General features: G+C 43.5%; 1 protein-coding gene across 1 annotated transcript in view; it reads left to right on the forward strand.

Annotated features, from left to right (window-relative positions):
- The first annotated feature begins 323 nt into the window (after positions 1-323).
- Positions 324-14200, forward strand: part of LOC131343268 (trichohyalin-like) — a 103403-nt gene continuing 89526 nt past the window's right edge. The window contains exons 1-3 of the mRNA XM_058374820.1: positions 324-443; positions 875-1100; positions 1888-2172. Coding sequence (XP_058230803.1) covers positions 324-443; positions 875-1100; positions 1888-2172 — 631 coding nt within the window. The remainder of the gene's footprint in view (positions 444-874; positions 1101-1887; positions 2173-14200) is intronic.

Consider the following 14200-nt stretch of genomic DNA (forward strand, 5'->3'; position numbering starts at 1 on the left):
GTTTGGTCAGTCCTGCATGGAGGCTCGTTATTGTAGTTTGCATTGTGACCACTTCATCAGACCATGTAGACAGTCCGCCTTCCTTATCCTTTACAGTAGCCTTAATCAGGTCCATTTCGACATGGGTTAACGCAGTGCATCTGGTGATTCCGGCCTTATCAGGTATCTGTAACTCAGCCAAAATGGAGTTCAGTTCTTCGGCCAGTGCACTTCTCAATTCTTCTTTAATCACAGTTAAAATGTCACTCTTGAGGGATATGACAATTTGGAATTTGAGGTCTGTGACATCCATTTTATCCATTTTTTGCATAGGTGAAGTAGCGATGTGGCTGGAGCTCGGCTCACTAACAGGGCTGAGGGCCGAGGAGGTGCTTGGCCTAGTGCTAGATGATCCACTAAATTTGTATTTTCTTAAGTTCGCAGCTACAGCCGACAACAAAAAAGTACTGTACTTGTCACTAAGTTATGAGTACGTATTGTTGACCAGTAACTGAATTAAACTAACAATTAAAATAGGGTTTTAACATATAAAATATTATTGTTCAGCGAGAGCCTGACAAAACGCATCCTACTCCATAATTATCTCCATAAACTCCACCAAACTTCATAATTTTAGAGGAGCATGACTTGCAGAGTCTAGCGAGTAACTTATTTAAGATAAAAATATTTGGAAATTCACATTCACCACTGGTCAGTGTGACTGCACTCTAACTATACAAAATAAACTATACAATGAACACCATAAACACCCTAACTACACACTACACACTTCTCACTCTCTTTATTCTCTCTTTTAGCTCCTGTATCAGCTCTTGAGGTCTGTCCTACATGAGTGAAACTTCATCAGTCAGTGACGCTCTCATGTAAACGTCAGTGTTCTGGTTTGTTGCAATGGTCCTTACGTGATTATCGAGATGTTGTCCTGGCTGAGTGTGATCGGACATCATGCAGGTCAAAGGAGGGATTTAACATCTCTCATGATCAGTACCTGAGAGGAGATTCCTCTCTCACCATCACTGCAGCTGATTACAGTCAGAGGAACGTGTACGCATGTGAATGTGAAGACTCAGACTTCTCTTATGTTCGCCTCATCATAGAGAGTAAGTGTCTTTATCTCTTCTCCTGCTGATAAAACCTTCACTTATTATTATTATTATTATTATTATTACTATTAGGATCATAATCAGAGTGGAGTTCATCAAACAGTGAGGGTTTAATACTGAAATGACAGACATCAGGATTCAGACCTCAGACGTAACTGCAGACTTCACCTTTATTCAGAAGTTATGTGAGAGTCAAAGGTGTGGGTGGAGTTTATCTAAACAAAGGCGTGTCTCAGTTCCACTCGATTTTCACCTTGAACTCCAGCATTTTTTTCTAGCCTGATTTCGGATTGAGGGATTCTGCAGGGTTGAGTCCAGCGCCACCATCTGACCGTTTGAAACTACAAAATGTCCGACTGAACTGTGTGTTTTGTCTGTAAACACAATCACACACACTGTGGAATGTCATTCAAGGACAAGCTGAAATAATTCTCATTATTAATAAATGAATATCATTGTCCATTTAAAGTCCACTAAACTATTGATTTAAACTATAATTTTAATCTATTGTACTTAATGTTTAATCAGAGACATTAAAGGTGAGTGTCTGTGGTTAAAGGCAGTCTTCTAGACACTACTGAAAAACTCAGAAATCTGGCAGCCTCACAGGTGTGAAGTCCACACAGGTGATGTTCAGAATCTGAAACAGTCTTAAGGAGCTGAGGAACCCGACTCTGACCACCAGGAACTTCCCCCACATCAACACTGCACTCTGAATGGGACTGTAAGGCTTTATGTTTGTATCTAAATCTAGCTGAAGTTCCTCCATGTTTTTTCTCCTCAGCTGTGTTCTCACAGGTTCAGATGGAGTCTGGTGAAGATCTGAAGCTGCATGTGTCTGTACCAGAACCAGTGGAGGTGATTTATAAAAGCAGTGGTTCAGCTGATGAAGTGATCTGCAGGGTGAATAATCTCTCACTGCAGTGTAAAGATAAATACAGAGACAGAACATCACTCACTTACCCTGAGCTCACACTGAGACACATGGAGCCGAGGGATAGTGGAAGTTACACCATCCGGGACACGAAGAATGAGGAAGACATTCAGATATACGCCGTCTCTGTGGAAGGTACAGTGAGGGAAAAAATTATTTGCTCCTCTGCTGATTTTGTACGTTTGCCCACTGACAAAGAAATGATCAGTCTGTAATTTTAATGGTAGGTTTCTTTGAACAGTGAGAGGCAGAATAAGAACAAAAAAACCAGAAAAACAAATTTCAAAAAATTTCTACATTGATTTGTATTTTATTGAGTGAAATAAGTATTTGATCCCCTATCAATCAGAAAGATTTCTGGCTCCCAGGTGTCTTTTATACAGGTAAGGAGCTGAGATTACAGTAGGAGCACTCTCGGGGAGTGCTCTTAATCTCAGCTCCTTAACTGTATGAAAGACACCTGTCCACAGAAGGAAGCAATCAATCAGATTCCAAACTCTCCATCATGGCCAAGACCAAAGAGCTGTCCATGGATGTCAGGGACAAGATTGTAGACCTACACAAGGCTGGAATGAGCTACAAGACCATCTCCAAGCAGCTTGGTGAGAAGGTGACAACAGTTGGTGCGATTATTCCCAAATGGAAGAAACACAAAAGGACTGTCAATCTTCCTCGGTCTGGAGCTCCATGCAAGATCTCACCTCATGGAGTTTCAATGATCATGAGAATAGAATAGAATAGAAGTTTTATTGTCATTGTACCATTTGCATGTACAACGTAATTTAAAAGTGCCAGCCAGTCAAAGTGCAGCAGTCATACATACATTCAAACAATTTTAAAAAGTACTAATTAGTATATAAAAAATAAAAAATAAGATAAAAAATAAATAAATAGGTACAGAAAATTGTACACAGTCACATTCACCATCTGTCTATTTTGTTTCACATCTCATGAAAACAGTGTTTTTTGATTATTGAGAGTGGTTATGGCTGTTGGATAAAAACTGTTTTTCAGTCTGTTTGTCCTGGCTCTGATTGTCCTGTATCACCTCCCTGATGGTAACAGTTCAAACAGATCATGTCCAGGGTGTGATGTGTCTTTGAGGATGCTTTGGGCTTTCCTAATACAGTGTGAAGTGTGTAGATCTTCCAGTGTTGGGAGCGGGCAGCCGACGATCTTCTGGGCCATGTTTATGACCCTCTGGAGCACTTTCCTCTGAGCCACTATGCAGCTGGTGAACCATACGTCGATGCAGTAGGTTAGTATGCTCTCTATGGAGCACCGGTAGAAGGACACCAGTAGTCTCTGAGTGATGTTGTTCTTCCTCAGCGCCCTAAGGAAGTAGAGTCTCTGCTGGGCATTTTTCAGCAGCTCAGAGGTGTTTGTGCTCCAGGTTTGTGTGTGTGTGTGTGTGTTGTAGACAAGCAGCATGCTGTTCCTGTGTGGGTGATAGTGCTGATTCTGATTATTCTGCTCAGCTGCTGTGTTGGAGTGGGAATATACCTAAAGTGGAGACACCATCTGAGAATTTTGGTAATGTGTGTGTGTGTGTGTGTGTATGTGTGTGTGTGTGTGTGTGTGTGTGTGTGTGTGTGTGTGTGTGTGAGAGAGAGAGATCTAATACTGATGTTTGGTTTCTTTTGGAGACACCAGAACAGAACAAGAGCTTCCTGAGTGTCTTTTTACTGAAGAAGAAAAATCCATAAAACCTTCTTTTCCTACAGGATATGATGTAATCTTTACCCACATGTCCCCTGAGACAGGATCTATCTTACCTGGACTTATTTCTACTGTCTGTTGTATAGAAGGGAAAACACACACTGATGTTTCCAGACACGTTCACACACACAGTCTGGAAAACATTACTGACGTTACTGACGGATTCGGAGTAAAATCCTAGAGACGCTCCGGAATAATGACATCACACACTTTCCTCAGTCACTTTTTTCTTTAAGGTGCTGACAAGCTTCAATACAACAAACTACAGACGACTCGTTAGATTTCATAAACTTTTTATCAGGAGCAAATCGTCCAGCTAAACAGACAGACAGACCTTACGAAGAACAAAAACAAGGAAGTGACCATCCACCAAAGTGGAAATAAAAGCTTCTTAATTTTGTTTATTTTAAACACAAATTTGTTTAGAAAAATATTTATTACATAGAAAACATCTAATTCACTAAAGATGTGTGTGTGTGTGTGTGTGTGTGTTGGAAGTTGAACAGACGACTGCAACAGGTATTACAGCTTGCACAGCAGGCTGAAGAAGGAACAGAGGAGAACATCACAGAAGCGGAGCAGTCGTTCAATCAGCTGGAGCAGCATTACAACACTACTGAGTATTCAGAACAGATCTCAATGCTCTGCACGGCAAAGAAGAAGCAGTTGCAGCAGCGTAGAGAACGTCTAAGGAGAAAAGAGGTATGTTTCCTGTTTGTTCTCTCACTCACACACACACACACAAGCACACACACACACACACACACACAAAGCCAAAGCAGCAGTAATTTTTTATCATCTGAGTGTGAGTATGTGCATGTGACAGTGTTAAGTGGACACAGAGTTTGGCCACACAGAGAGTGGACTTTGAGCAGGTCCCAGTCCAGGTGGGATTCATCGTGTCTGATTACTGCTTGGTGATGTGCAGCTCTCTGTCTCCCTCTGGTGGTGAGAGTGACTCTGACCACAGCCTGGGTCAGGTTTTTGCTGGTCACGCCTGTGGCAGAGTGAGGCTGAGCCCTTCCTAACACAGCAAAGCGTTATTAGCTGATTTCACATCCTTAAGCAGCTGCATGAGCAGCTTTCATCTGAATCAATTATGGTGGCCTTCAGATTTTTAAAACGAGATAAGTCATATCATGGAAATCAGACGGAGATTCAGCTGTACATAGAAACATTTGAAGATGGCATTAATACCTTCAGGAACAAATATCAGTTTACAACATCTGTCCTGAATCCGTGGAATCAAGTGACTGGCTGCTTGACTTCTTAACTGATGTGCTGAGAGGCAATGAGCTTCATCACCATGTTTGTGATAGGAACTACAGGAATGCAATAGAAGCTGCATAATCTGTCAGAATGAAATCAACTTGCAGCTCAAATTCAGCTTTTCAGATCAAGACATTGTTTAAAATTGTGAAGGGAAATTGACCAGCTGCTGATCAAGATGACACACCACAACTCCCTGAGGGGTTTTGATATTATGATGGATCAGGATTGTTAGTCCTGGTGTTGTTGAGAACACATCTGCAAACTGGTCCACCAGCTCTCTTAGGTCTTAAGGTTGTGTTCCTGGACGATCAGAACCACTCGGTTGATTTCCTGGAATGAGTGAGCTTTGGGTGTCTCTTGGATGTCACAGAAGAATTAGGGAAGGAGGAGGTCTGAGTTCTTTTCTTCCTTATCTACTACCCGCTTGAGCATCTATTTTAGTGTCTGTTTGAAAGTTCCACCAAACCACCTGTTTGGAGGTGGTAGATGGCTGTCTTCAAATGGTAAACCTTTTTAAGGTGGCTTTCTGAAGTGGGACCACCTCTGGGTATCTGGTGGCATAGTCCATGATGACCAAGATCTACTCGAGATGTACTCGTGGCTAACTTCAGTAGCAGACTGACAAGATCCAGATGAGCCAGGTGCATCAGCAGGGGGGTTCTGGATCAAGGGACCAGGAGAAGGTCACAGGGTTAGCCCCACTGTTCCATGTAGAGGTACAGGAGTCCCTCAATGAACCACAAAGTACACTGCTCAAAGAAATGAAAGGAACATTTTGAAAACACATCAGATCTCAATGGGGAAAATATCATGCTGGATATCTATACTGATATGGACTGGGTAATGTGTTAGAAAAGAAAGGATGCCACATTATTTGATGCAAATGAAAATTATCAAACTACAGAGAGCTGAATTCATAGACACCCCAAAAATCAAAGTGAAAAAAATGATGCGTCAGGCTAGTCCATTTTGCAAACTCAAAATGGTACTCAGTAGTTGGTATGACCCACATGTGTTTGTATGTATGCCTGACAATGTCAGGGCATGCTCCCAATGAGACAAAGGATGGTGACCTGAGGTACAACCTGGTGGCGTAGGATGGACCAAAAAATATAATGTCCCAGAGGTGTTCTATCGAATTTAGGTCAGGCAAGCGTGGGGGCCATTTAATGGTATCAATTCCTTTATTTTCCAGGAAAATTCCCACTCTGCCTGCATTTTATTAGTGCGACAGCCTGTGTTGCCAGGGTCACCAAATACATATACACATATACATATAGACACTTATATTTGTCCTATATAATTTTACACAATAGCAATTGGCATAAGCAATGACATGAATTAGCTCCACCACCACCAATGGTGAGTTTTGTGTAATTGAGATATCCATTTTGGTAAAGGCACTCGAATACACTTGCATATCTGTAATGAAGCCAAGTCGACTCTACATAATAGAAGTTAGCATGCTGGAGTATTTTAGTGGTTGGACATGCAGCTTCTATGTGAAGAGTCCAGTCCGTGTCCGTACAGCAGGGGTGGAAGATTTTCCATCTCGGGTGTGGGTCTTGAAAGCTATGCAGTGCTTCCAAGGTTGACATCAAATTGCAACATGTCTGCATGGAAGAGTTCTCTGTCTATGGTGGCCGTGGGCACAGCGATTACACTGGAGGGTTGCACTAGGACTTTCAGCCATAGGTCCTGCACACAACATATACATATACGCACACCAAAGGGGAATACAACACAGAGGAAAATACAGAGAGAAAAACACACAAGACACAACACATAACAGCAATTTCAGCAATCTTTAGCAATAATGTGCTATATTGTCCAACAAGGGACAGTCAGACTCTTGCGCCAGCTTTTTATCATCCCCGTTGCCATCTGTAGCGTCTCCAATGGGGACTCCAGTGGTGTCTCCATCAATCATGTCCTGCATATGGAGCTGCATATACTGGCCAAAAAGAGAGTGTACCATCTTTTCTAATAGGGCACGCAAGCATGGTATTCCGCAACAAACAATGAGTCCTACGACCAGTAGTACCATCAGAATGGTCGTTCCGATACGAGTGAGACCAGCTACCCAGTTAGTAGAAAATAGCCATTCAAGCCAGTCTGGGTCTGAAGAAGCATTATTGGACATCATCTCATCCCGAGCTGCTTTCATGCGCAATATCAGTGTGTTGAGTGGGCCCGCAGGTCCAGTGTGCAACGGGACAATGGTACAACAATCAGATCCTATCATCTCACACACTCCCTGATCGGGCCCACGCATCATGTCGATGGCGAAACGATTCTGTATAGTCATAAGGGTCGTTGCATGGAGTTGTTCTGATACTAATTTTAATGCCTCGATGGTGTGGTTAATGAAACGCTGCTGGTTATACCAAATATAATTGACCCATGCTGTGTTTCTGCTGATCTGTACCATTGGAAGCAAGATGTTCAATGCCATGGATGAGCCTTTCCAAAGGGCTAAATGTTCGTCGGGAACTCCAATCGGTATTCCTGCCCAGTTTATATGAATTTTTTTGTTTGGACCCCATTTCGGGGGTATTGAGGAATTAGTTACTTGCAAATGTTTTTCCGATAAGTGCCCCATGAGCCAGTGCAGGTGAATACACTGCCAGCTGTCTTAGTTTGTTCTTTGAAATCACGTTTGTGACGGCGTAAATGTTCAGGCTCATACATGGACGCGAGTTGTGAGTCATTAAGGGCAACTACTGTGAGCCATCCTTCCAGTACCACTGGGGCACAAAGCCCATGCCACAATCTAGGCAAAAATTGTAGGACCTGTGTTCCTCCACAATACCAAAAGATATCTGCAACCGGCATGGTTCCAAGATGTAAGCTTGGGATCTTCAGCTGGACTGAAATGCCAGGTTCACATCCATATTCTGATGCATTGCATGTTGGCATCACATTAACTATAGGGTGAGCTGCTTCCATTATTTTATCACAAGATGATTTAGATAAGTCTTCTACATATTCTGTATCTCTGGAACAAATGCATAGTGGAAACAGTTGAAGGGGGTATGAGTGCACACGTATGTCAGTAGCTGCTTGAGTAGAAACTGGATGAAAAGTACAAGAGGAGCTTAACTTGCGCATCCAGTCTGCACCATGAGTTCTTGCTACAGACCCCAGGAGACATACAGCAGGGCATAAATAGCTTTCATTATATGGTGGGTTTGCACATTCTTGAATTCCCCTGGTAGGCATGACAAGCAATGGGTGATGCATGCGATTATGGCATACCATGCATGTGCTGTTGGTAATAGTCTTGTGTGCCGTGTCATGTAACTACTGATGATACAGATTTTGTGGAGAGCTGGTTTTATCTGTGCCATTGTACCGGGTGATTTTAATGCTGGTGACATATCTTTTTGCATCATTCACGTTTTGGTTTAAGTTGTCTATGGTCATATTACAAATTGTGTTTTTCTGACAGTCCTTAGGAATTTTCACCCAAAAATCAATCCCGGGCTAGCGGATCTCTGTGTATGGATGTCCAGTGGGCACAAACACTCAAGCTTGATGATCATCTATAATAACGTTTTTTTGAAGGTTACGCTTAGAGGTGAAATTTCCAAAGACACTATAATACCAGAGTGGATGAACCACTCTGCAGTATGCTTTCATTGGCTCTCCTGTTATAACTATGCTGCGGGTTGGATTGGACTCGTTCCATCTGTCGTGAGGTGATTTGACGCGTACTTCAGCTGTCACTGTATAATTTACCGCCGAATTGTTTTTTTTCCATTCAGCTGGATTCACAGTAGATGGTGGGTTAGGCCCCATGTACTCAAAGGAGTACATGACAAACAACGTATCATCAGTGGGCACCATGTTTGGTTTTAAGGCATGTCCTATCAATCCTATAGCGCACTTCAGATGATTTTGGACTGCAGTCTGAGCTTTGTCTTTTGTGAGATCGAGTGTGGGTTGTTGTCCTTGATATACCATGCGACCTTTAATGAACGCTTGGCCCGTACCTATGCTTCTTCTATGCCGTGGACTAGCCTGTTTTGCAGAGGGTTGTTGTTTATCTTGGGTTGGTGGGAGATATGAATTATTCTCGCTTCCTTGAGTAACGTTTGTAAGTGTTCTATCAGCTAGTATGGTAGCCATGTGGCTAAATAACGTTACAAACATCCAAATTGCCCCTATGTATATGCTTATTAGCACAGCTGCCATAGCACAGCCTCGCAGCACCATTCTGACTCTTCCAGGTCTTCTAGGTCTTTGTCTTCTTCTGAATGAGCAAGTTGTATCAACTTTGGGCATGAGCTTTTATCCTTTGGTTTGTTTTCCGCAGCTCTACAACAAAGTTCAAGTGATACCAATGTTCTCTGCCTTCAACTTTGACAGCCGTTGAACGTTGAGCCTTGAACTGTCTTTCTCTCCTTGGCTGGCTCCAATGTTTCCTTTTGAACGTTGAGCCTTGAATGGTCTTTCTCTCCTCGGCTGGCTCCAATGTTTTCTTTTGAACACTTTGATATACACATAGTCCCCATGGTTCCACCTGTCGAAGGTCCTCCTGTTCTACCTTCACCCCATGTGTAGCTTCACAGACCTGTGAATACAGAGTTCTATGTATTTGGGTTAGGTGTCTTACATAACTTGACATTTCACCTTCTAGTTGCTCTAGCGATGGGCCCTTGTAGGGTCCTCGGATGAAAGCAACTGGCATTGGTCGCCCTGTGAGCATTTCATATGGTGTCAAATGAGTGTTCCTGTTGGTTTGGGAACGCATTTTCATCAGTGCCAATGGCAATGCCTGTACTCAATTCAACTTAATGCTTGCACAGATTTTAGCTATTTTCTCTTTTAGCACTCCGTTCGCCCTTTCTACAATCCCTTGAGCTTGTGGATGATACACGCATCCTTGATGGTGTTTCAGGCATAAGGCCTCTGCCATAGCCTTCACTACTTCATTCACAAAGTGGGGACCATTATCTGAGCTCATCTGATCTGGGATGCCAAAACGGGGAATTACTTCCCTACACAAAAACTTAACCACTGTCTTGGCATTGTTTTTAGCTGTAGCCTGAGCTTCCACCCACCGGCTGAACCGATCTATTACTACTAGAATGTACCTTTTTACCTCCTTTCTTTCTGTGGTTCCCATATCCACAAAATCCATCACTAGGTGTCTGAATGGTCCCTTGGGTTCTGGTATGTGACTAATAGGTGCAGTGAAATGTTTTCTGACATTGCATACTGCACAAAGTTCACACGCATGCAGGAATTTGTCCATCATACTCGCTAAGTATGGAGACCACCAGTCCTTTCTAACTGTTTCAATGATTTTCCTGCGATCACAATGATCTATCCCATGTGCCTCTTTAATCAACACTGAAAGAAAACTTAGTGGGGCTACAAACACTCCATCACAACTTCTCCATATCCCAGTCTTAGGATCTAATGCCGCACCACGTTTTCTCCACAACTCTTTCTCTTCTGCTGAGGCTGACTATTGGAAGTCTCTGACGTCACCTATTGTGACCTGCATCTGTCCCTCACTATCCGGCTCCCCCGCCTGTATTATTGCCATGACACATGTATCTCCTACTGCTGCCTTTTAGCTGCCTTGTCAGCTGCTGCATTTCCCTTACTGACCCATTCCCTGTCTTGTGAGCTCTACACTTCACGATTGCCAATTTGCTAGGGAGCATCATCGCTCCTAACAGTTCCGAAAGTGCTGGCCCGTGCACAATAGTTGACCCATCTGCTCTCCGGAAACCCCTCTGTTCCCAAATTGTCCCAAATACATGACACACTCTGTAAGCATACACCGAATCAGTGTATATTGTACATGTTTTGCCCGCTTCCAGTTTGCATGCTGTGGTTAGTGCTTATATTTCTGCCAACTGGGCAGAGAACAGTTGTGGCACTGCCACAGTCATCACGGTGTTAAATGCTCCTGATTTGTCATCATATTGGACTACTGCATAGCCTGCTTTGTTTCCCTCGTTACTACGATAGCATGATCCATCCACAAAGAGGACACACTGAGCAATAGGCAGCGGTTGCGCTTCTAAATCTGATCTGGCTTTTAGGTATTTTTCTGTCTCTTCAGTACACTCATGCAGGGCTCCTTCCTCTGGGAGCATCATCTGTTGGATTAATTGTGTGGCATTTCTCAATTGTTAATTCAGGGGCTGACAGAATGACATCATAGCCAGTTTTTTGAGCATTAGTTATTACAAATTTTTGACTAGTCAATAGTGCATGCAAGGCATGAGATGTGTACAGTGTCACTGGATGCCCCATTGTGATTGATGATGCATTCTAATAGGCAAATTCCGCTGCTGCCAATCCCCGATAGCATGGTGGCATGCCCTTCTCCACACTATCGAGTGCTGTACTAAAGTATGCTATTGGTCTTTTCCCTATGCCTTCTTGTCCCTGTGCTAACACTGCTGAAGCAAACCCTTTTTCAGATACATACAAATAGAATGGCTTACCTTAATCTGGGCATGCTAGTGCTGGTGCAGATGACAAGGCAGCCTTTAGTGTATCAAATGCCGTTTCCGGTTCCTCTGTCCATGTCAATGTGGCATTAGATTTTGTGTGGTCTGCTGCTTTCACTATGTCTCTAAATGGTTGTGTTTTCATAGCAAAATCACAAATCCATGGTCTGCCCAAGGCAAACCCAAGAATGATAGCATTTGCTGGACAGTTTGGGGTCTCTGAGCTTTTTGAATTGTTACTACATGCTCTGGGGAGATTTTTCGTGTAGTGCCTTCGAGCACTCTACCTAAGTATTCTACCTTTTGCTGGCAGAATTGCAAATTTTCTTTATTTACTTTATGCCCGTTTTCTGCCAGAGTTTTTAAAACTTGCACTGAGTCTTGTACACATTGTTCTTTAGTTTGACTGCAGATTAACAGATCATCCACGTACTGCAATATTGTGCTGGACACATTCAAATTGGTCAGATCTCGAGCCAGAACTTGGTTGAAAACTGATGGACTTTCACAATAGCCTTGTGGCAGCCTTGTGTATGTATATTGCTGTCCACCATAGGTAAAAGCAAACAAAAACTTCAAATTTGGGTGCAATGGAACACTAAAGAATGCTGAGCACAGATCAATTACTGTATGCCATTTTGTTCCTTCTGGAATGTTGGACAAAAGGATGTGTGGATCTGGGACTACTGGGTTTTCAGCTTTCAGTTTACTGATCGCAAATCATGGACCAGCCTCCATTTATCAGAATTTGGTTTTCTGACCGGAAAAATGGGAGTGTTGCACTGACTTTTTGTTGGGACCAGAACTCCTGCCTCCACTAGTCCCTCAATTTTTGACTTTATCCCCACTATTGCCTCTTTCGACAAAGGATACTGTTTTTGATATGGTAACCATGCTCCTGGTTTAAGCTGTATCTTAACTAGACCTGCTGACTTCACTAGCCCTACATCTGTTTGATGTTTGGTCCACAACTGGTCTGGTACTTGCGCTAACGCTTCCTCCCTTTCTTCCTCTGTGAGCTCCTGCTCTTCTGCCCATTGGGGCAGTTGGTTCGTCTTGCTCTTTTCTATTCTCACATTTTCGGCCCTGCTTATGAGCACAGTCTGTGGCTTCACCTCATCTACCGCTGCCTGCTCTATTCTGAGAAACTTTCTATCTAGAGATATACTGACCCCCTGTCCTATCTGTGTCCACTTTGTTACCTTACTCGCTTCCCTCACCATTGGTCCTAATTCTTTTGATTCAAAACTTTACCCAATCAGCAGTGAGACATGAGGAGCAGCATTTGGATACACCTTGTCCATTGAACACAGTTCCAATTTTGTTTCCATCATGATGTATTGTTGAATTAGATGCTCCGGGAGCTCCACCCATACTCCACTTTCTCCACAATGCATTTTAGCTCCTAACTTGCAAAGTACATCTCTTCCAAGCAGATTCACTGGAGTTTCTGGGGAGAACAATAATGGTGCTTGTACTGTCACTCCTTGTATATTTAACTCTTGAGGCTCAGTAAACTGTAAAGTCTGTGTTTTCCATGAGAAGCCTACTGTTTTTACTGCTTTACTTGAGAGGAGACCTTTGAGCCTTCTTTACCTATACTTGTGAATGTTGCACCTGTGTCAATTAAGAATGATGAGCGAATTTGTCCTCCCACTTTTACTGAGATGGTGGGTTCCTGTGCAGGGTGCAGAGAGGTGGTACACTGCACCAGCTCCCCCTCTGGCTTCTCAGGGCTTCTTCACATGCTCCCCGGGGAAGGCCCCATAGGGCCTGTTCCCAAGTTCATTGGTCCTTGGAGCTGTTGATTAGGCCCCATCCAAGGCCCCATCCAATTTTATGGGCCTTGCCATCCTTGATTTTGCTGTGAACTTCCTCTTGGGGGTGCCATTTCCTGTTGATAGGCATATGGACAGTCCCGTTTCTGGTGACTAAGGTCTTCACATACCCAACATCTTCTTCCTCTTCCACCTTGATTCATTAGATTCCCTCCTCTCCATGGTTGCTGAAATGCACCTCCTCCTCGACTGCGCCCAGGTGAGCCCCCAGGTCCCTGACCCCATTCTGGATACTGGGGTGGGTACTGTTGGAATGGGGGCTACATTACCACTGGTGCTGGTGCATAATTAGCAGGTTGCATCTGCTGCAGCGGGATCACTGGCGTGGTTTGTGTTATGGCTGCTGGCTGTGGCACCGCCGGTGCAGGATGAGCCACTGGGGGCGCAGGTTGCACCACCAGCACTGCTGCCTGTTTTGCTATGTTCTTCTCTTCTTTCTTCCTTTCCAGACTTTTTTGTTTGGTTCGGGCCAGCTCACTCAGCTGGGCCTTGTGGAGTTGCATTACCAGGCTTTCCGCTGCCTTCTTTGCTTCTTTTTCTCTTCGTCTGTGCAGCTCCACATAATGAATTACATTAGCCTTGAAGGTGGGCCAAGCCATTGAATTCAGTCCCACTACTGTGTCCAGTTGATCTTGGACCTCCACTGGAAGAGCTTACTTTATCATCATGCGGAACAGGGTTTGACTTGCTGCTGTTTCGTCCCATGCCCCTCCCATCTCTTCTCTCCATGTCTTTTCTAGCTTCAGTACAACCTCTGCTACGCTTTCATTTTCTTCTAATTTAATTTTTTCCACTCTTCCTGGATCTGCTCGTGTCAGATATGACTCTCTTAGTGAGCACCAGATTTGATTACGGTGG

The sequence above is a fragment of the Hemibagrus wyckioides genome, linkage group LG22, assembly GCF_019097595.1.
Source record: "Hemibagrus wyckioides isolate EC202008001 linkage group LG22, SWU_Hwy_1.0, whole genome shotgun sequence".
Lineage (NCBI taxonomy): Eukaryota > Metazoa > Chordata > Actinopteri > Siluriformes > Bagridae > Hemibagrus > Hemibagrus wyckioides.